Here is a 25,051-nt window from a genome sequence, read left to right on the forward strand (position 1 = left end):
TACATAACCTGGTATTGTAATTAAAAAAAAACATTTTATAATATTAGGAAATAGTGATTCAATCTCTTCCCTAACCAAAGTTTGAAACTCTATTGTCATAAAATGATAGGAACGTGAATCGCGCATTTCATTCCCTTTTCCACCGCACATTTCCTTTCTAGAAAGAATAAAATCACATGTCATACCTTCGAGGCACCAAAAACAACACCTTCCATTCCTACTTACATTTTCTTAATTTCTACCTTAAAATCATACATTATATTTTTCAAAAATTATAATTTACTTTTCAGATTTTAAAATTTAAGTCCAAATATTAATACAGTTAATTATTTTTTATTAAATTTAAGTTGATTACAAACTTATTTTTTTAATTACATGATTACCAAGTGAGTATTTTTTTATTTCAAAAAATGTTATAACAATAAATTTAATAAAAAAATTTAACAGCATTAACAGCTGGATCTGAATTTTAAAATCTGAAAAGTAGAGATTAAATTTCATGAAATAAAAGTATAAGGACTGAATTCTTATTTTGAAAAAGTACAATAACTTATAGCATATTTTAATCTAATTTCTATGTTCTTCATGCTTGAACACCTACGCCATTGTGAAATTGAGTATGGCTTCGACACAAATCACTACATTCTATTTTTATTAATATATTCAATTTTTCAAACTCATCAACTTTAAAAGTGGTCAAATCCATATCATATTTTGATTTAGGTTTAAATTACTTTAGACACAATCATGCAACCAGAAACCCACTTCAAACCCTTATTCATCTATAAATATCCTTTTCTCAAAATAGAACAGGACATGAGATCGGATATATGACATACACTTTACTCAAGAACAACCTCAACAACTCTAAATCACTACCTCTAGGGGCACTTCACACTATTCACGTTGTGAACCACTTTCATTTTAATGACTTTCTGCACTTCTTTACAACATGAACCACCACTCTTATTCTATATTAAATGATTGAAAGAAGTGGAAGTAGACTCTTTTCCAGGTATTTGGGCCGAGTTTAAATTGTAGATTCGTTATTGTTGAGAGAGTTTTACCTAAATATCACCTCTGACCCAAACAAGTTTAGCCTCGTACCATAAAATGGATGAAAGCACTTATAGTAATTCTAAAAAAAAATAAAACATGGTACACCACAAAACAGAAACTAACACGATAAAATAAATGAACATGTATAAATTAAAATTTGAGTATAATTTTTCTTCTTTCGTTTATACGCATTTCGTATTTCATACCTTCCACATATATTATATGGTATATGAAGTTAGATCAAATTTCATGTCATTCAGTAAACAGAATAGAAATTCAGTTTTATCATTATTGGATCGATTCGTAGGATTCGATAGAGAATGAGAAAAGAATGAAATTTTTTTGAGAAATGGGAAATTCGGATAAAAATGGGGAAATGTCTACAGGTTGAATCAGATACAAATTGGTGACAAAAAAAATTCTAATTGGCTTAAGATATCTCATATAATATAAGCAAACCAATGTCCATGCCGTTGTTATAGTTTCACCTGATTTCGTATCTGAAAATTCTTCAGGTCATTTATTCATCCATAATTAAGAAAAATGAGGTGCAGAAAGCAGGGAAGCCTGAAATAGGATCTGCAGAATATGAACATTGTTCAAAAATATATACTGACTACTCTCTTTACTATTTACATTTCCTCTATAATATGGCAATGACAATTGAATATAGTCAGCATAGTAAAGAAAAACATTCATTCACTGGAATTAGGTGTAGTTCTCTGGCTAATCCATTTATCTGCCACAGAAACTGGAGAAGGTGGCAGATGGATATTCTTCAATAATACAATCTGATCACCGATTGGCGGCGAAGGAGGCTGCCCTACACTCATCGGCACCTCACTATCAGAATGTTCCTCCTGTTGCACATTCTCCGACTCGTAAGCTTCACTTTTTATTCTCTGTAGTTCCTCCAAAACCTCTTCCATCGAAGGCCGCAGTTCTTTCTCTTGCTGCAAACATCGAAAAGCCAGCTCTGCAACCAAAGTCGTCATCCTTGCAACTTGTTCACATGATTTGTACCCAAGATTTGGGTCAACCAACTCATCAAATGCACACTTTTGAATCTTGCTAATTGCTAAGTTTGCCAAATTGATCTCATGCCTATGCCTGTTGATATCAACAGCAGGCATTGACGATATGAGTTCAATGAGAACGACTCCAAAGCTATAAACATCGCTCTTTTCAGTAAGCTGGTAACATTGGTGATATTCCGGGTCAACGTAGCCAGGGGTCCCTTGTGGAGCAGTGGAGATATGGGTGACATCATTGGGGAACAAACGAGAAAGCCCGAAATCTGCTACTTTGACAGAAAAATTTTCATCTAGGAGAATGTTGTTAGTCTTGACATCACGGTGTATAATATCAGAGGCATGGAGATAAGCTAATGCAGTCGCGGTTTCTATCGCGATGCTCATTCGAACAGGCCATGCAGGCAAACCGGACTGTGCATGATCACCATGGAGATGATCGGCAACGGTGCCATTAGGAACAAACTCATAAACAAGGATAAGTTCGCGGCTACGGCGCGAAGTGCAACCATAGAGAGAGACCAGATTTTTGTGGCGCAAGCGGGTCAAGATTTCGACTTCGTTCATGAACTGTTCGAGGCGTCTGTAGTTGTGTTGGTAGAGTCGCTTGATTGCAACTTCTCGCCCATCTCGGAGTTTCCCTACACGAGACCGAAGGAGAGAAGATCAAATCATGAAGGGCTTTCATAGGCCAAAGAGGACACGTGGTAGTATGGATGGGGAGCGTCATACCAAAATAGACAGTCCCAAAGCCACCATCACCAAGGAAAGCAGACAGTAGCGTTGTTTTCGAGGTCAGATGTTGGAGAGAGATGGGATGGAGATTTTCCTCTGAGAAAGTTTGAAGAGGCAGGTCGACGCCGGACCACAAAGATGCACAATATCAGTATCATTACTGTGACTGTGACTGAGCCTCCAATTCCTACGCAAATCACAACCTACTACTTCTAAGAATTTAGATTAAAAGGTTAAACGAATAAAATTTAAGGTAGGTTAAATTGAGTTTGTATTTTAAAGGAGTTATCTCAATATGAATATTTTATTATAATATCAAAAAAATTCTGAAAAAAAATATTAAAATGCCACAAATTAATTAGAACCATTAAAAAAATGATTTCTTTGTAGAATTAATATTTTGACAATCCAATTATCATACGAATTATAGGTATCAAGTTTGGAGTATATTAAACTTTTCGAACTATTTGTTTTATGTAAAAATGTTTCAACCATTAAATATATTTTAATATAGGTAATATTTTAAATCGATATGGTAGAAATAGAGTCATATTGATAAAATTAATGGTTGGATTGTTAAAATATTAAATGTACAAAAAAATTATGAAAATATATAAAATTTATTTTAGTTTATGAAAAGAAATGATGGATAATGATAGTGGTGATAAATATGATTCCATCTAAAATGTTTCCAGCCCTAATTTATATTCATGGTTATATAAATCTTTTAGTAAAACCTTTCCTGCTTTATCAGAATTTAAACTTGTATTTCCAATAGCTTATTATTGGTTATGATAAATTTAATTAGCAATAATAAAAAAAGTATGGCCTCTACTTTATTTTATTTTTTGCCAGAAAACAGAGTTGAGAAAGAGAGAAATTACCTAGTCCCAGCTTCAGTCCCAATGTGTTTGTTCCTACAAAGGAGTAGCATGTATGTATGTCAACATTTATCCAAAAGCAAAAAAAAAAAAACTAATGCACTTTGTCAGTGTATATGGGTAATTCACAGGTCAAAACCTAGTCACCTTTGTTGTATAATCAACCGTGAAGGAGACGAAAAAAAAACACAGCAGATTCTGTAATGTCAATATTAACAATATCGAAATGATGGATTGGATATACCTTTGGTACAGTAAAGCCTCCGGTTCCTACCTACACATGTATCGCCACTCCAATTGGTACAGTGAAAACTACGGTTCCTAATTAAATAGAAACGTAGCTCCACCCCAATGACACTCCTTACAAGGCTTAGATACATTAACTTTTATAGATACATAGGGAGTTAATAAAACAAACGAGTGAGTACCGTTTTCGGTGGAGTATTGGAACGAGGGAGCTGAACAGTGGAGCAAGGACAAAGCCTTGATAATCTATGAGTTTTGCATCTCGGGTGGATGATAGTATATGGTATAATTGTTGCAGACAGTGTGGTTGAGTTGTACTTGTTCTAGAAAACTAGCATTCAAAGCAGTTTTGCATGTACACAAGTGATAAGTCATAAAAGTAACATGTTTTTAATCCCATTCTTGATGTATTTTTGGATGATTTATTATGTAAATTAGTGAATTTAATGTTCCTAATCTTTTAAATTCATATTTCTATACTTAGGTGAGTATAGGGGAGCGAAAAATAAGTCAAAATCGAGCAAAAAGAGTTATTTTCAACATCCACACAGCCTGAGCATTTTCAGACGGGCTGGCCATATGTCCGTGCTAGCCCGTGTCTATTTCGCACCCTATTTCTCTTTTACGTGGAAAAACCCAATTTGTAGGGTTTCTGAGTATTCTAAAGTTTATAAATACATATTAGAAGAGGACCTAAAGGAACAAACAGAGAAGAACAAAGAAAAGACTCGAAGAAAGCCACTGGATTCAACTCAGAAGCGGATCTCCTTCAAGATTGAAGATCTCTATTCAATTTCCTTAGAAGTTTTACTGGGTTTCTTTATGTCTTGTTGTTATCCTAACTTTGAGATGGTTTTATTCTAAATTATGAACTAAATTCCCTAAATACCTAGGGAATATGAAACCTATGATGAATCTTATTATTTGATTTCCGAATTACATAATAAATACTTGATTCTTGTTCTCAATAATGTATGTTTGTTTCATGTTTTAGTATTTTCAGGATATTAATTCATGCTTAATGTACTTAATCAGTGGAGCAAAAGTCCCTGTTTAAGAATAGATCTAGCATAATTGAGTGGAGTTGTATGCAATCCTAGAAATAAGATGACATAAATCTACCGAATTAGAGTCAAATCTAATAGGGAATCCATAGATCGATTTAATGCGACAATAGAGTTTTAATTAGAAAGAGATTTCAATTAATTAACTTAGAATTAGTTGTTCTTACTCTTGAAAGAGATATTAACATAATTTTGAGATTTCAAGGCACAAGTGAATAAATCATTTAATTCAAATTCATAATAATAAGTGGAGTCTAGCTAGATTCTTCCCTGAGTATTATCTCTCTCATTGGTACCTATGATTATTTTACTATTTTATTCTCTGTTACTTTCTTAGTTAAATTAGTTTAGTAATTTTAAAATAAAAACAATCACTTCAATTTATAAGCTAAATAATAGAAAAACGGTAATTACTAATACTTTTAGTCATCGTGAATACTATATTCTCTATCCACCATAACTATACTATTGTTCTATAGATGCGCTTGCCTTAGTTGTATTTATAATTAATTTAGTAACCACCAACAAGGCAATTTGGCCGGAAGTGATGTCAAAAGTGACATATAGAAGATGGGGTAAAAAATTCTTCATGGACAGACCACTACAATTCCTGTTCCTCAGCTGCTGAACAAGGCTTTCGTCGTAAATGGTAAGGGTGTCGGCTTGGGATTATGAATTCGATACCATTGTCCTACCCGGTCTAGCTGCACACTCGGATTGGTTCCATTGCAATCCTTAACAACAAACAACCCGCACTCAAGGCGACTCTCTTCAGTGTATGGGAATTTTAAGTCACCAAGAAGATTTCCGCACTGGAAGCTAACTGGGCAAGGTTCAGCTGAGTGAAGAATCAAGAATTGCGAGAGAAGCAGCAAAATCAACAAGGGCATGACATCAACCATTTGAAGATGACCCAACTTCTCTCACTTGAGCTTTTTCATATAGTATTACTATTTATTTCCTTGGTGCTTCAATAACGATAATTGACCATAGAATGTGCACCCAAAAAGGCTTGACTAAGAAGGATTGGAAGACCAGGAATGTGGGGTTCGATTGCGTTAGAAGGGCAAGTGTCCTTTTAATTGCTCTGCGTTTGACTCGCGTGCAGACAAATCCGAATACTATTTCTGATATCAAGCATTATTTGCAGCTTGTTTGAAACGTTCAGAAAAATGGTCCAGACTTATTGGGACGCTGGTGTGAATGGATTTATGAAACGAAAATTCAGACATTGCGGCCACCCAACTGATCTACCTTGGAATATGTTTTTCAAAGCCAAACCAAACTGAACAACCTGTTAATGGTTGGTCTTTGGGCCAGACGTAGGGCATGGGTTAGAAGGGAAGAGGAAAAAAGAAGAGGGTTTTCATTACCGAATTCCATTCTATGGGGGTATCCATAAGAATTCGAAGCCAATTGTCACAGACAGTTTTGATGTAAAACATTACATAAATTTTTATTATTTGGGTGTCACTAGGGAGGCAAATGATGCTTCTTAGTTTACTGAAGAGTGAATCCATACCGTTAAATAGCAATAAAAATGGAGTGGTTCAAACCACCATGCATTCTTATCCACAGATTTCTCCTATCTCTTTAAAGTAAGGGAGACTATTTCTCCTCAATTGTTGCTATTCAACGTAACATCACCCAAATAAGACTACCGTTGCATTATTAGTATGATTCTCTAATAAAAAAAACCACATTTTTTTTATGTCAAACATCACATAAATCAGTTATTGTTAGATTTGTTTATGAATCGGGCTATCCACCCGAACTCAAAAGCCCATCTGAACTTTACGAGAATTTCAGTAAAATATTAAGCCTGAAGAATAGGCTTAAGGTAAAAAATTAAACCTGTTTTAAATATGGACCGAGCTCAAACTTAAACATTCAAGGTTTGAGCTTAGACCGACTAATTTTTTAAAATCTATAATATGGTATATCAATTATGTTATTTTTATATATTATGTAATTTATAACACATCAAAAACTAAATCTATGATAGTATTATTATATATTATTATAATGTAACTACTAAGATGACTATATATAAAAATTTAATAAATAAAAAATATTTTAAATTATTAAATATTAAATTTAAATAATTTAAATATATTTTTAATTTTTTTTAAAAATAATATGGTTGAGCCTAAAATAGGTTTGGATTAGCTATTTACAAATATGAACGGATTTTGAACAAAATTTTAAACTTATATTTCAGGTCAAGCTTAAATAAACATAAATTAAAGGTGGGTTTGAATGGGCGGTTGGGTACGGTACGTTTAGCTTACTTTTTCTCTCACGCTACAGTATCGCTATAGTATCTAATCTCACCACCATCGCTGTTTTTACACTAACCGCAGGTAAATATACCGCCCATCCAAACTCACCCTAAATGTGATAATATATATCATGCCTAAGCCTAACCCAAATTTGGTTAGTGCCTAAACATCTCCATTGATTAAATTTTTTGATCAACTCAATAATCAAATTGTAATTTTTATAGTTAAATGACTAAAATAAAAGTTTAGTAATAATTTAATGATTAATGATGTAATTTATCATTAATTAATTTACCGTATATGATTAGTGTATTGAAATGACCAAAAAAAGATTCTGACAGCATCTCGACCCTTATCCTTTCCAGTGAAAGGAAATGGTCATTGGCAAATGTTGAATTACTTACAGACTAACTATGCATGAATTAACACAAAGAGAGAGAGAGAGAGAGAGAGAGATGCATACCATGAGTACAGTGCCAAGCGTGAGGCCTATCGGGGCAAAAGCACTTGAAATGGCGGGTACTATAATCGAATCCACACTTGCCACCACTATTTTCGCAAATGGTGCAGTTGCTCACTGTCAAGTTCAACACAAACCCTCTATTCAGTAGACTTATATTTAGTGGACCTTCAACATGTAATTCTTCTCCTTGGTCAAAACCCACAGGCGTCACTACCCTTTCCTTGCAATTTTCTGAAGCAAACTTCAGCTGCGGATCGCTATTGAACAGTGCCAACGTTGAATTAGTTTCATTCTCAGCAGGGCAACCAATCTTGTGCGGTGAAAGTTTCGGGATGGAGGTTAAGTTGCAATTAAAGAGAAAAACTATTTTTGTAATCTCGGGGGGAAGCTGGTAGCGGTCAGTAGGCAAGGATATGTTTCGGATTTTATGGTTACAAATGGAATCTGTCTCAAAACGAACAGCTCTGGAAACGAGGACAGATTGGTTGGTATAAAAGATGTTATCGATGCTATAGTTGTCATCACCCAAGCTGAGAATTGACTTTGTGTTGTTTCTGCAATGGATTTCGAATCCTGGATAACCACATCTCGGGTCATCCCGCCCCTGGATGAAGAAAGGGAACTTTATGTTTAGCTTACCACAATATCTGGGCACTCTGCAGATGGTAAAACTTTCGTCCACTGCAAAAGCTGTTGTGGGCAGGAAAATGAAACTGAAGAGTACCAAGTTTAATGCCGGGAGGAGAGGTGATGCAAGGTGAATGGACCGGATTTGATTCATTTGGGAAACTGGGAAGTGTGATGATGGGGGGAAGAAGATAAGCATTTACCATGAATATATTATTATAAAAAGGCAAAGTGGGTGGGGGGACGTGGGGGGATTTCTATTACTGTGTGATGTAGATTACAGTTACACCTTCTTAATACCATCCACCCAACTGCCTGCAATTGGTTGGATTCTGGGGTAAAGTTCTTTTTGAAACTTTAATTCAATTTTACATTTTTATTTTATTTATTCTTGGTATTTTTAAAATAATAATAAAACCAGAAGTCCAAGAGTTGAATCAAACTTTGAACTAAGGTAAGGCTAATCGTTACGTCATCTCCGATTGAAAGAATTTGATTAAGAAATAATATGATTTGATGTCATATAGATATATAAACTTAACTATTGGACCGATGTGATATATCGGTCCTAAAGTTTATAAAAATTATACTTTTCACAAGCTAAGATGAAGCCAATTTTATGATTTAAAACCTTCAATGTATGACCTGGGATTGTAAATTTTGTACTATACTATTTAGGGTGAATTATATTATTAGTTATTACGTTTTCGTTTTGGTCATTTAACTAAAAAAGTTACAATTTGATTGTATATGAATTTCTTTAAAATCAATACTATTAAAATGTTTTCATTTAAGTCACTGGGTTGTTAAAATCAATACTATATGAATTTCTTTATTCGCATTGTCTACACCAATCATAAGTTTTTTTTTCCTTTTTTTTACTGTTCATATTTTTTTATGAAACAGCTTTAGACGTCACGAATCTGCGAACCAAAATTCAAACTTCTTTTTTTTTTATCTTTGACACTGACCGTCAAACCGACTTGGATCTAAGGTATATTCTTCTCCTCATCAATAGGTACAAATCCATTGTATCGATCGTCAAATAATTATTTGGAGCTCGCTGGCAGAACTTTTTTAAAACAAAATAACAGCCCGTGACTTAAATAAAAAGTTTCGAATAATTTAATGACCAAATTGTAACTTTTTTTAATTAAGTGACCAAAATAATTTAGTGATTGATGATATAATTTACCCAAAAATTTATGAATAGGAAAATCGTTTTGATCTGGTCGTGATGAATTCAAGAAGTGGAGCTTAGATTTTTCTTCGTTGACTTTGTTTATTGAGTATTTTCAAGTGTCAATAGATTAGGAGGGTAGATTTTAATGTTCAAAATGGAGTCTTTATGTTAGAATTGTGTGACCCAAATTCTAAGAGATTGCTTGCAAGTCAAGTTAAACAAAAATATATTTTCTTTCTAGAAGATTTAGTATTTATTAGTATAATATATTTAGCATTTATTAGTATAGTTTATTTGACTTACTAATTTAGCCTATAAATAGGCTCCTTTACAATCTTAGAATTAAGAGACACCTATTAGATTAGAACTCATAACACATTCAGAGAATTTTGTGTTTACGTTTGAGGGTTCTTTGTTTTTCGGGTTTTCGGGGTTTAGTTTTTATCTCCATCTCTTGTACTCTTCATTCTTTTGCCATTATAGTAAAATTATCTTTGCCCGTGGTTTTTTATCCTCTTTTGAGGGGTTTTTCCACGTTAAATTTGTGTGTTCATCTTCTCAATTTCTTCTACTATTTTTACTTGTTCGTTGCTTATTCGGGACGATCCTAACACTTTAACTCTGAAAACTTACAGCAAAAATTGTCCAAATGATCAGCCTTATACCTTAGACAGTTGAATTGAGTTCAATAATTGCCTAATTGGGGCCACTAGGAGGGAAGTTGCACAAGTTGACCAACCAAGTGGTTCGCCTTCTTTAAACACTTTAATATATTTTGCACTTCCATTCAATGTATACATTCCTCTTTACCCTAAAGCAATATTGAAAATTCAGATATAAGTGTGAATTTGATCTAATTTTCTGCTGAGTCTTTTAAATATAGTCTGCTTTTATTAGTCAATTTACTTTATTTTATTTAGTATATTAATATTTAATTGTATTCTTGAACTTTGTAATTACATTAAAAAGAAAAAAAAGAATTTAAATGAATGATACTGTGATTAGTATTACTTCTAAGAAACATTTTTAGGACAAAAATATTCATAAATAAGTTACTTTTTAAGAGAAAAAGTGTTTTTTCCCGAATAAAAAATTAGCCGAAACATATTTTTTGTTCAGATGTTGAAATTTTTAATTCCTCCTAAAAAGTATTTTTAAGAATCATTAGAGAACGAAAAAGAAAATTTGGTTGCCAAGACACGTATTGATTGGCGTAATGCCTCGTACTCTATGCACTATAGGGATTAATCTAAGAATTGAATGCACTACCTAAGTGAGATTGAAAATTGGGTAAAATGCATTTTCTTTCTAAGAATAGACTAATTTAATATGGCGATGCCCTTTGATTTCTGGAAAATAGAAGCTACTTTTGTTTTCTTTTCTTTTAAATGAAAATTACTAAAATAGTTGAATTTTTTAAAAATAATTTGTGGAATATAAAAATTCAAAATATATATAAAAAGTAAAGAAAATCCTAAATAAAAAGACAATAAGACAATTGTTTTAATTATTTTCATGTTTTGTAAAATTAAAATAGTTGAAAGCAAAAGGTTTTTCAACTTTAAATTTAATTAACAAATTGATTTTCGTTCATTTCTATATCCATATTATCATTTTAAGTTTGATTGAGTTGATGTTACGAGTCAATTAAGGATCAACTTAGATAAAGAAATTATAAAAATATCTTTTTATAATTAAAATAAATTATATTATATGAGAATATTTTAATCTTTTTCTTTAAACTTAATAAAAAAAAGTGCACGCAATTAGATTTTAGCTCATACTATTTGTATCAATAAAGTTTTAAATGTGCCACTAAATCAAAGATTTATTTTAATATGATATTTACATTTACATTTTATTATGTGTACTTTATCATCTCCCTCAATTATATATATTGATAATGTTGTTGACTGAGTTGACGTTACAATTCAACTCGAAACTAACTCAAGATTGATAACAATACCGTGATAAACAATTATAGTGTCTTTAATATTCTTAGTAAGATGTATTAATTTGTTTAAATTTCTTTTTACTCACAATTTAAACTATTTGTATTTTAATATCGTATATATTTCATGTGTTGTTATTAATTAATTTCAAACCATAAATTTCGTTATTTATCGTATGTTATTTTAAAATTAATATTTATGTTCTAAATATATAATTTTTACACATACACATGTGATAGAATTTCTTTTACAAACTTAAGGCCTTTTAATGCTCACTTAATCTCAATATTATTTATTTAGCTTTCTTTTTATCTCGTGTTTAATGTAAAATATTATTTGGATAACCTAAGCTGCGATTCAGTTACATGTTTGCACTGTGCTGGCCCTTTACTTTACTTACCCATATTAACCTTTTTTTATTATTATTAAAAGAACACATGTCCACTTACCCCTTTTCACTCTATACTATATAGGCAAGTTAAAAATAATAATCACAATGAATTGTAAAGATGAGATTAAATATTATAGTGATAAAATTAAAATTAACTGTAAATTATGTGTTTGGGTTTGATTGCAATAGTGATAGTGAGATGAAAGTTTAAAATGATCATTAAGGACATTAAATTAAAATTAGTGTAGGTATATAATAAAAAATTAAAAAAATAAATAATAAAATATTAAATTTACATTTAAATAGAAATATACTATTAAATTTTAGTAAATTTTTATTTTTATTTATTAATAAAATATACTAAAATTCATCTAAAAATAAATAAAATATATTAAAATTATTCTCCAAGATTCCATCTCACCATGACTAAAAGAGGATTTAATTGTTGTGTGAATCGATTGGAAATTTTATTAATTGATTTCTTTGATTATATATGAGATTATTAAATTAGTATATGAATGAAAAAAATTGTGTATAAAAGTAGCGAGGATTTGATTGAAATGATAAAGTAGAGATTTTTAGAGATAATGATTCTTAAATTTAAGTTCTACAATGTATGAGTACTTTTCTAAATTTATTTTTATAGATTTTATATAAAAATATAAAAAGACAAAATACCCTCATAGTAATATATTTGTTATTTTGTAAAAAAAAATTTGGCATTTTCTAATTGAGTTAATATTGAGTTTGCTTGTGATACTAACTCGAAAATCTAATATGAGTGACGAGGGATTAATAATGTCTATTGGCGATGGTCACTCAATTTCAACTCAATAAAAAAAGAAACGATAATCAAATATTGTGAATTTAATAGTGTTTGAGTTTATAAACAAAATTTGTATATTAATGGTATATTATCAATAACTTTTATATTTAGAGTTATTTTAGTATAATTTTCGTAATATTTTAATTTTTAGGTTAGTTTTTATTAGATATGATTGTAACAGCTCGTTTTTTAGTGGTGTCGAAAACAGTGGTTTTTGGGTCACCAAATTCAACAATTAAGTTCGTAAATATTGTTATTTAATATTTATGAGTCAAATGTGATTTTTAAAAAGGTTTTTGATTTAATAATTTATGTTATATAAGTGATTTATTAAGTTCAAATGGTTTTAGAAAATAAGGTATCAGGACCTTGTTTTTATAAACTGAGCTGTAAATAATATTTACAGAGTGTCATTAAGGTGGTATTAAAGTTTCGTTAAGAAATTTTAACCTTTTGATGGTTAATTAATTAAAAAGGATCAAATTAAAAAAATGCATTCTCGGGACTCCGTTCCCGTAAATTGGACTCGTAAATATTTATTAATTAGGTTTCGATTAAGTGAATTTGCTTGAATTAAAAGTAATTAAGTATAAGGACTAAATTGCATATAAGGTGAAAGTTGAATTATAGATTAAAGAAAAAGTAAAAGGACTAAAGAAGCAATTATATCATTGCTCATAAATGAGGCGACATAAGTGTTTATTATTAAAAATTTTAAAGTTAAAATATATGATATTATAATATTATATCTTAATGTTTAAGTATATATATTATATTATATAATAATATAACAAAGAAATAAAAGAAAAAGAAACAGAGAAAGAAACAAAGAAGCAAAAACGAAGTAGGAGAAAAAGAAAGAAAGGAGAAAATTAGGGTTTCAAAGTTTCAAGTTCAATTGATCAGTCAATTTAGTCTCTTTTTCTTTTAATTTTTATGTTGTTGGAATCTCGATATTAAATACTACCTGACCCATGTCAAAATTTTAGAAATTATTGAGTTTTTAAATGTTGTTAATGTTGAATAATTTTAGTATTAGGGATTAAATTGATAGATTTTTAAGTTAGAAGTGAAAAAGGATTGAATTGTAGAATAAATTGTAAATTTTGAGTAATAGGGACTAAATTGTGAAAATTTTGAAATTTAGGGATTTAAGTGAAATTAGAGAGTTAAATCTAATTTAAAGTGGAAATTGAATGAAAATATAGAATTGATTGTGAAGAAATAAAATTAGTCTCGATTTAGGGACTAAATTAGAATTTAGACAAATATTGAGTAAAAATAAAATATTAAATATGAGATTGAATTGTGTTGTACTGATGAATTTTAATTGTTTTAATTTCGTAGCTCACGTCATAACGGAATCCTCGACTAAAAAGGGGAAATATAAAGTCGACAAGGAATAGCTCGGAATTTCTGGTTTGTATTTCTATAATCTGAATTTAGTTGTTAATTGTTATAATTCAATTTAATGTATATGGTAAGTGTTGAGATGAAAATTATTGTGTTTTGCAATTGAAATGAATTGATTTAGTATGTGATGAATTTATTGAGTTTATATTGATTGAATTGGTATATATATTGAATATATTGATTATTTGAATTGAAATGAATATTGGTTGTATTTGAAAAGTAAATTGAAACCTTATTAACTGTATCGGGATAAGTCAGATGTAGATGACATGCCATAGGATTGGAAGAGTTTAGGGATTTCTTCGACTTCGAGTCGATGAGACACTAGGTGTCAATTTACTACTTCAAATATATTTGATGAGGCACTGGGTGCCAATTTACTTCGGTTTAGTCGATGAGACACTGGGTGTCAAATTATTACTTCGAATTATCCGATGAGGCATTGGGTGCCAAACTGTGTGTTTGGTTGGATCTGTGTATCCGTCTGAGTCTGAGTCGTGTTAATAGGGGTAATTAATTGAAAATTGCATTATGATTGATGTTAGATTATATTGTATGTGAAATGAAAATGGGACAATGAATTGAAATATGGATTGAGACACATGAATTGTGTATTCATGAATTGGATATGGAATGAACAAAATTATTGTTTAAATGATATGTGTATTATATTGTGAAAAGCTATTTATATAGCAAATATGAGTATTGAGATATTGTGAAACAAATGAAATGTGATATGGTTATTGAAATAATTAGATTGTATATTTGTGATTTCATATTTCTTTTATATTCGGATTATAGAAATACCACTGAATTTTTACTCAGCGTACGGTTTTATTTCCCGTGCGCAAGTTAGGTACTTAACTTTTGATCGTCGATTCAGCATCCAACAACGATCCCGAACTCAAATGTGGTGATGTTTATCTTTTGTGTCGGCATGTACCTAGGGTGTCTAAATAATAGTTATTTTGTGGTTTGATTGTAAATCAAGTTATAAGTTTAATTTTTGTTGGTTTTATACATATAAATATGTGTTTGTTTTTTAAGTCATATTATGGCATGATAAATTGAACTAAATCTAGATAGGTGCATGTGAATTTAATTCTATGTTTAAGTGCTCATGAACTAGGCAAATTGATTTGGATTTGGCATGTTTACAAATTGGACTTGAATGATGTTTTATTGGTATGTTTTGATGATATAATTGTGGTACCTATGAGGATACATTGGCTAGGCACCTAGGATGATTGTTTTGACATATTATGGATGTGTTTTGAATTGGTTAAACGAATGATTTTTGAGTTGCTTATTTTTCAAGCTTGCAGGGAATGGTAAACTTGTTGTTAAAGCTACATTTTGAGTCCACACGGCCAGACACACGGGCGTGTGACTGGACTGTGTGAGACACATGGCCTGACCACACAGGCGTGTGAACCCTGCAGCTTTGAAAATTTTTAATATTTTACGAAGAATTCTCTGAGTCTCCGAATTAGTCCCGATTTGTTTCTAACACGTATTTTGAGCCTCGAAGGCTCAAATAAGGGACATTATGTATGAATTTAATTGGTTTTTGACCTGAATATTATGTGATATCAATGTATAAATTTATGTCTGTTTGATCAATAAGTTCCGGTAATGCTCTATAACCTAGTTCCAGCAAGGGATACAGGTTGGGGTGTTACATTTATAGTTTTTTTTATAGACTAATTATGTTTATTCACATTTTGGTTATTTTTCATTATTTTAGAATTAGTTTGGATATAATTGTTATTTTCTTCTCAATAAGTCTAGAATGAAGAATGAAATAGTTAGAGCTTTTAGAAAATTTGGCAATAAGTAGTCTGCTCTAATGGAATTCTTTGTTCAACAATAAAAGAAAAAAATTTAAATGTTTCATGATTAAAAGCTTTTGAGAAAAAAGAAAGAGTAAGAACTCATTTGAAGGCGAAAAGAAAACTCTTTTGCATTAAGGGAAACTTTAAGCTTGCCATGACAAGGAGATCGGGAGAGCTTAATACAAATTCATCTTTTCTCTCTCTAGATTATTTTCTTTTACTTTTTATTGATGTAAAATTGTTTGAAATTTTTTTTTTGGTGTTTTCGCAACTTAAGATGAACTAAACTCTATTTTAGTGGAAGATTATTTAATTGATTGTTTTTCTTTTCAATTGTTTTAATCTATGTTAATTAATTGTTTAGTCAAGTGCTTATTTAATTTGCTTGCTTCATCATCAGGTTGTAACAATTTTGATAATCTTAAATTATCTTGGAAAAGAAAGTTAGGTTTGAAATCTAGATTGAATATATTAGGATTAACCCTAGTTGTGCTGATGAATCAGTTCATTTGTAGCTAGAATAGGAATATTCCTAATACGCTACTCAACTCAATAGGCTTTGTAACACCCCTCACCCATCTCTGTTGCTGGATTAGGGTTACGAGATACTACAACAGTTAACAAGTAAAAAACGTGCAATTTCAATTTAAAATTTAATTAAAACAACTGTTAATAGACAAGTGTTCATATAACATGATATTCATACCAAAAACAAGCTTAAATCAAGCTTTAAGATACAAAGAGTTAGACTCAAGCATGAAAAAAGACCAAATTATAAACTTTTCAAATCTTGCACAAAGTATCGATATCTTCGTAAGAGGTATCGATATTTTGTTATTAGATATCGATACCAAATTAAATATCGATACCATTTTGACATACTGCGAAATTTAGAAAAAAAATTTAGTTCAAAACATTTTTATCAATACATTTTTGGAGGTATCGATTTTATTAAATATTTATCGATGCTAGTGAAAAATACCAATACCAATTTAGCATTCTGTCAAAATTTAAACTGTTCATTTGGTTTGGTATCGATACCTTGATCCTTTTTATCAATACTTTCTTCAAAATGGTCAAAAATCATAAGTTTACAGGTTCAATTCATGCTCAAGTCACCTATTACTTTTAAGGATGCATACATACACATCTCAACTTAAAAATACAAGCCTTAACCCAATTCTCTTATGCAACTAGCATGCAAATATCCATTCCCTAAACTTATTTAAGCACACCCCAAAACATATGAAAACATGCTACATATTTAAATTTAACCAATATTCCATAAGGCACCATCACAAACAACATTCAAAGTTATCATCCAAAGTCATTATCTAGCCAAGTTCAAACATAACAAGACAATATCATGTAAAGTAACAATTTAACATAATTTCTTGCATCAAAAGATAATCAATAAACAAATCACATTCATTAAACTATTTACTATCAAGATGATCAATACAAGTAACAAATCATGACATTCAAATTTCACATTCAATCTATGATTCACCACATTATTTGTCACAAACATTCTACTTATACATATACTAGTACAAAACATACCACTTAATATGAACACTAATATACTAACATAAGATACTCCTATTACATGCCACATATACCCAAAATAAATATTTTCAAAGTTTACCGAAAGATAGTTGGATAGTGTGATCTTCAATTTGATTCGATCGTTCGGTTTCGCAAAATGATATCTACAAGAAAACAAGAAAAAACGTCACGAGTATGTTTCTACAAGCTTAGTAAGTTCACAGGTTGAAGTAATTAACAAAGTCTTTAACTAACATTAACCCTGTCAATCACAAGCATTCAACAGGTGAGGATCATATATACAAGTCATTTTAAACATACCACTTGTGCAATATCAAACATTATCAAGTCACGATATATCATTGAAAATCATGAAAACGTATACAAGTCATCAACAAGAAATCATATCCAAATACCATTTACATATCATCACCATGTCATTTAACCAATAAAAAATATGCCCGATGAACAACATAAACAAATACAGATACACGGTTATCCACCCAAGACACGCCAAAATGCTTAACCGAGCCAATTCAACCAAGAACACACCTGGGCACCAAGTGCCTAGCCCGTAGGCTAGCATCCCTCTAGAAACATGCCAAAATCACTATAAATATAACTCAATAGTTCGCAACAAATGCTGGACTCCGGTATATTCAGTGTATAATAACAAGTCAAGAATCATCATCTCATCACAGGTCAATCCCATATAGCGCACAAAATAACCTAATGGCATGCCAATTGTATCCTATCCTATGTTCATCTGGACTCGATACACAAGATTGTACAACACTTTACAATTTAATCACTTTCTCACCTTTTATCAATTTGTAACAATTTAATTATATAAATATATACTAAACAATCCATAATTCACAAGTCAATATGATATTATAAATTATACTAAATTAAATTGTATGAACTTACCAAGGCTAAACTGCAGAGATAGAAATATTAAGGACTAGTGAGTAATTTTCTCTTTTCCATAATTTTCTATCGGTTCTTGATCTATACGATAATTTATTTCAATTATCAATCCCAAGTACATTATAAACGTCCATTTGATGCATATGACTTTTTTATTGACATTTTTCATAATTTCCCTAAAATTTTACATTTTATTCAATTTAGTCCCTAAAACCGAAACAAGCTCATTTTTTTCTTAATTAAGCCCAAAAATATTATGCCTAATTCATTATTATCCTAAAAAACCCTCAAGTCACAAAATTTACAAGAAATTTTCTTTTTTCCATAATTTTCTATCGGTTCTTGATCTATACGATAATTTATTTCAATTATCAGTCCCAAGTACATTATAAAAGTCCACTTGATGCATATGAATTTTTTATTGACATTTTTCATAATTGCCCTAAAATTTTACATTTTATTCAATTTAGTCCCTAAAACCGAAACAAGCTCATTTTTTTTCTTAATTAAGCCAAAAAATATTATGCCTAATTCATTATCATCCTAAAAAACCCTCAAGTCACAAAATTTACAAGAAATTAATTCCATTCTCAACCATTTAACAATTTAGCCCCTAAATTCAAAACTATGTAAAATCACTTTACAAATTAGTCTTATTTTAACATCAAGCTTTAAACCCAAACATAAACATAAAGAAAGCTTCAAGAACAACAATGGAAATTTTTCAATACTTTGAAATTTTCACAAATTAGTCCCTAGGCTAGCTAGATTAAGCTACAACGATCTCAAAAACATAAAATTTACGAGAAATGGGTTCAAAACGGACTTACATGCATGAACATGAGATAGCTGAAATTCCCAAGCTCACAACCATGGAGTTTTTCAATGGAAAATAAAAAAAAATGAATATGGATGCCACTTTCTTTTGTTTTTATTATTTTAACCTTTGTTTAATTTAATAATAATATTATAAAACACCAAATTTTAATTCAATTCTTTCAACTAACTGTCCATATTACTTAGTTATGGTTTATTTGCAACATAAATCCTCCAAATTTAACTATTTAAGCCATTTAGTTAAGAAAAATCAATAGCAAGCAATTTTTACAACTTTTATGATTTAGTCCTTTTTATTTAATTAACTAACCAAACGTCAAAATTTCAGGACCAAATTTTAATGTGACACTAATGACCTCGTAAATTTTAATTTTAAATAATTAATATTTACGGACTCACACATCGTAAATGTGGTCCTGAAACCACTGTTTCCGTCACCATTGAAAAACGAGTTATTACAAGCCTATTCTTAAAGACTTAATCCAACTTTCCTAGCATAGGAGTATAATTAGCGAGGAATGGGGATTAAATTAGTTGGATTCTAGAAGGGTATGGTTAATGCTGTAGCGACCCAATTTTCGTTGGTGTCGAAAAACCCAATTTGAGGTCAAATTTCCTTAAACTGATATAGCCTAAGTGTTAAACTGAGAAATTATGAGTTAATTATGAAAATTTGTAATGAAAATTATAAAATTATTTATTTAATTGATTAAAGAAAATAATACATTGATTAAATTGTGTAGTGGTTAAAACTAGTTGAAATTGAATTGGATTTGAGTAGGGGTTTAAATGGCAATTAAACCAAAGGCTAAATAATAATCTAACCATTAATTAAGTAGGACTAGTGGCCTTGGTGAATCTTGGCGTTCATTGTTTAGACTAAATAATGGCCCTTGATTTGGTTTTAATTAGTTAATTAAAAATTAATTATATAGTGTATATATATATGTTAAGTGGTAAGGGAGAGAGAAGAAAATAAATCGATTCTCATCTCATCTTCTCCATGGCCATACATTGCAGGGAAAATAAAAACAAATAACCTTCCCATATTTGGTTTAAATTTGTCTAAGGTGGGAATGTTTTATTTCTATTTTCTTTATGAATTTTAGTAATGGAAAATTGGTGAATTTAACCAATGATTTAATTTAATTATTGTTGAAACTAATTCAAATTCTCATTGTTAAATTCATGGAGAAAATGGAAGTTTAGAGAATATGAGACGATGAAATTAAGCTTGTATTATGATGAAATCATGTTAAAAGTTTAATAGAAAGCGTTAATTTGAGCTTGGATCGAATTAAAGCTACTTGGTTAATTATTTGTTATTAAGGATCAAATCGTAAGGAATGAAAACTTTTATGTTTAAGATTATAAATTAGTAGTTGAGGTCCCTATAATATAACTATGAAGTTGTATTTAAATTAAATCAAATAGATTGTAAAGTACGGGAAATTCAGATATTAGAGTTTAAACGAAACTAAAATGAAAGATTTAAATAACTTATTTAATGATGAGAAATTAACAGCGTTTCTAATGTCATGGAACAAGGCTAAGTACGAGGATGGAACGTCGAGGGACAACGAAAAAACTTGTATGAACAACAAATAACAAATCTAGTTTGTGCTAATATAATTCATTTTGTGCTAATATAATTTGTTTCCCTTGCATAAACTTGATAAGAAGTTAAAGGTATTATTATGAAATAATAATTAAAAGTATTAAACCTATTACTAAGTTCTAATGGTTCAAATATAATTAGTATAATGTTTGTTATCCATGTGTGTGATTAGTTACGATATTATAATAAAATAATAATGATTCATATGATATCAAAATCTAATGTGATCTTGGTCAAGATGGTATGATATATATTAATTATTTAGGCTTAATAAACTATTATAGTGAATTGATGTTGTATATATAATATGCACTTGATTTGATGATCCGAGAATGATTTATGTATATTACGTGATAACATGATATTGGCTGAGTTATTGAGATGAGAAATAGAAATGTTACTATGTCTTGGTGAATTGAATATGATTAGTTTGATATAATGAGTTGGTATGATTTGATTATAAGTGATATTGTTATATGATTAGAATACATCACATTAAACAATGTCAGATGTAGTCAGGTATAGTTGGTATTCCAATTAAGGTCTACTGAGTCCTGAGACTTAGTGGAGTTTTATGCTTTTGGGCCACGCATTTGCATGACTTGGTGTGTTGGATTTACGCTCTAATCTGATCGTAAAACAAGCTTACAAAAGCTCCTTAAGTGGACAAAAGTTGATTTAGGGCAAAAGGGTGAAAATTAAAACCACTTGATGCTCGTCGCGACTACGGGGTATCCCACGTTGTGACTACCATAGCTTGTCGCAACCTCAAGAGATTTTCACATCATGACATGACTCTTTAAGTATCCCTTGTCGTGCGCACGCAAATTACAACGTCAAGACATGACTTTTTGAGTAGCCATCGTCGTGATGTTGAACCTGCAACTTCAAAACATGCACTTTTTACTCCCTAACCAGTTTTATACACTTCCATAAGTTATACCTTTCTAAACAACCAATGAAAATTTTGCAATTATACATTTATCAACCCTAAACATTACTCTAATCATCATGAAACAACTTCAAACATATCCAAAATACAAAGTTTACAAGGAAGACCATTACCCAACAAATTCATCCTTTAGTATCGTATATAACATTCTCAATGAGATCTTGATAAATAAATAAAAACATTCTCAATGAGATCTTATGTACATGTCAAATCTAATGCCCAAAATTTAAAATTCATACTTTCTCCAAAGCTTGAGATGTGATAAGATGAGTTGGAGTCGATCTTCATATTTACTTCAAAATGATTTTTACCTACTTGTTTGAAAAGAAATGTGTTAAGCTCACGGGAGCTTAATAAGCATATCAAGAATCATACCATGCAATTAAAATTAATTTCTTTCTTAATTACATATATAAACATATATATTACTATTTTTTCATTCAATCACCTTATACAAAATTTGTTTCCATATTAACTTTATTAAAACATCAATTCCACAAGTTACAAATTACTTACGCCACATTAGATTCACTTACCTCATATTGCTATTGCCCAATTATAAACTTAATAGAACACGATAGGATAAACGAAAAAATTGATAAGATGCACTGAAGTGCCACTATTCTTTGCACCGAAGTGTCACTCACTTGCACAGTAGTGCCACTTTCACTTGCACCGTAGTACCATTATCGCTAGCGTGCTTAATCACTTTCCTAATGGCATGCCATTTATATCCTACTAATTTACATTTTGTCTACATGGGCATTTAACATACAAAATTTCACTACATTCACACAACATTTAAAAATAGTTTTAACTTTACTCTTTTTACGATTTAGTCTTTTTTTATACACAATCAACTATCATAAGTTCTCAATCGACATTTATTTCATTACTATCTAACATCTTACTTAAGTAATTTCTATCACTATTTATTTTACCCATTTAAAAATTTTATTTTTACAATTTAGTCCTTATTTAACAAATTTATTGCATATACACATTTTCAATTCACCATATAAATATATTCCACTTTCAAATAAATTTTCTAGTTCAAATCGTCATTTTTTTAATTACTAATGTATCCTATGAGTATAATTAAACCAAATTATCAAATTTTCATTTAGAGTTTAGATTTTTTTTGAAAGTAAAATTTTTGATATATTTACAACAAAAATTGCTTGTATAAATCCATTTCTTCTTTCTTTCTTCACCCATTTGCTATTTTTTTGGCCTTTTTCACCAATTGGATGTTCACCATTCTTCTCATTGTCTACAATAACACAAATACAACATTAATATCAAAACAAAACTTACATGCTATTTCCATACATTTTTTATGAGATAAATATGAAATCCTAAAAGAAACTCCATCATCTTTACCTTATTTACTCAAAATCCCTACCTTTTCTTCACTCTTCTTTCTCCTCCAAAATGGCTATTAGCTAGCTAGCTTTACAAGATGATAAGTTCACTATGAAGTTGTCATCTTGATTTATTAACAATCTATGAAGAAATTTTTTAGTTTAAGGTTTGGAAAAAGGGTTGAAAATGAAAGAGGGAAACATGAAAAAGAAGCTGAGAAATGATGGTGATACGGTTTTTTTTTTCTTTTCATCTTTCTTTTCCTACAACCTTTATCAAAATATCTATCCATCATCTTTTTCTTCTTTCTTATATATGTATATATATATTATTATTAAAAATCAAATCATCATTAAATATAAATGGTGTCTAATCACTTTCACTACCATCAACATCTCCATGTACTTTCATGATTAATTTATTCTTTAAGGCGTTCCTCTTTTTCTTATCCATTTAATTCCATAATCTCTTATTTTAAATTTTCACATTATGACCGAACACTCCTCACAATTCTACAATTTAATCCATTCCTTAAACTAATTTTCCTTGAGTTCGGAAGTTTTTTTTTTAATTTCTTATAATATCTAACCACCCTCTCCACTAATATTAATATTTCTATTTTTCTACTTCGAAAATTTTGAATACATGTCAACCCGAATTGACACTGTTTACTTTTCGGGTGGTATTAGGGATGTTACAACTTTTGATAATGGTTCTTATAATGATGTTATGGTTTCTTATCTTAAAGATTGTTTTTGTGTGAATCGAGCTCTTTCATGTGATGGTGCCTTTTTTCAAGTTAGATGTTGTGCACATATATTTAATATTATAGTTAAAGTTGATTTATCAACTTGCTGATGATGTTGTTGGTAAGATTCACAATAGAATTAAGTACATAAAAAGTTAGGAATTCGTAGGAAAAGATTTTATGGTGTGGCCGATAAAAGCTTTCATTTGAATGTAACCAAAAAGTTGCATCAAGATGTGTGTGTGGGATGAAATTCCACTTATTTGATGCTTGAATCTGCTCTTTACTAAAAAGATGTGTTAGATTATTGGGGCTAACGAGATAAAGATTATCACATGTTTGTACTTTTTGTTGAGGAGTAGAGAAATGTTGCTATTCTTTGCAAATTTTTGAAAGTATTTTATGATGTGACTTGTGTTTTTTCTGGTTTTAATTATCCAACAACTAATCTTTATTTTAAAGGGGTTTGAAAGGTTCACAAGGTTTTACTCGATACTGTTAAAGGTCCTTAAATATTTTTTAACTCCAATGATTAAGCAAATGCAAGAGAAATTTAATGAATATTGGGTTGAGTATTCTTTGATATTGTCATGTGCTGCGATTTTAGATTCTTGTTACAAGTTAAATTATGTGTAATATTGCTTTACTACAATCTATGGTACTCATGCTTTAGATTTTGTGCAAACCATTCTTAGCAATCTTAAATTCTTGTTTGATGAGTATGTTAAGAACTCCAAATTCACATCTTCCTCTTTGGTTGGGAGTTCCAATGTTTCGAATAATAGTCCTGTTGATTCTAGTTTGCATCAACTCAATGTTAATAGGGTCGATTTGGGATGAGATTATGATGAGAGTGATGATTATAAACGATACTTAATTGAATCTAATACTAAGAGTGAAAAGTCACAGTTGAAGCTTTATTTGGAAGAATCAGAGCTTGAGTTGAATAGTCAAATAGATGTATTAGAGCAAAAATTCAATTCATATCATGGGCTTTCATTATTGGCTCGTGATCTTTTGGCAATTCCAATACTGACTGCAGCTTCTAGGTTGGCTTTTAGCATG

The 25,051-nt window shown here is 30.2% G+C and overlaps 1 protein-coding gene across 1 annotated transcript; it reads right to left on the bottom strand.

The window, feature by feature from the left end:
• Window positions 1-1,610: 1,610 nt before the first annotated feature.
• LOC107907836 (LEAF RUST 10 DISEASE-RESISTANCE LOCUS RECEPTOR-LIKE PROTEIN KINASE-like 1.1) lies at window positions 1,611-8,755 on the bottom strand. Its single transcript, XM_016835149.2, is given in 5 exon segments — window positions 1,611-2,731; window positions 2,823-2,905; window positions 2,907-3,012; window positions 3,710-3,742; window positions 7,762-8,755. Coding segments are annotated over 5 exon segments (2,025 nt in total). The 5' UTR covers window positions 8,588-8,755; the 3' UTR covers window positions 1,611-1,754.
• Window positions 8,756-25,051: the final 16,296 nt, after the last annotated feature.

The sequence above is a fragment of the Gossypium hirsutum genome, chromosome D02, assembly GCF_007990345.1.
Source record: "Gossypium hirsutum isolate 1008001.06 chromosome D02, Gossypium_hirsutum_v2.1, whole genome shotgun sequence".
In the NCBI taxonomy this organism is placed as follows: Eukaryota; Viridiplantae; Streptophyta; class Magnoliopsida; order Malvales; family Malvaceae; genus Gossypium; species Gossypium hirsutum.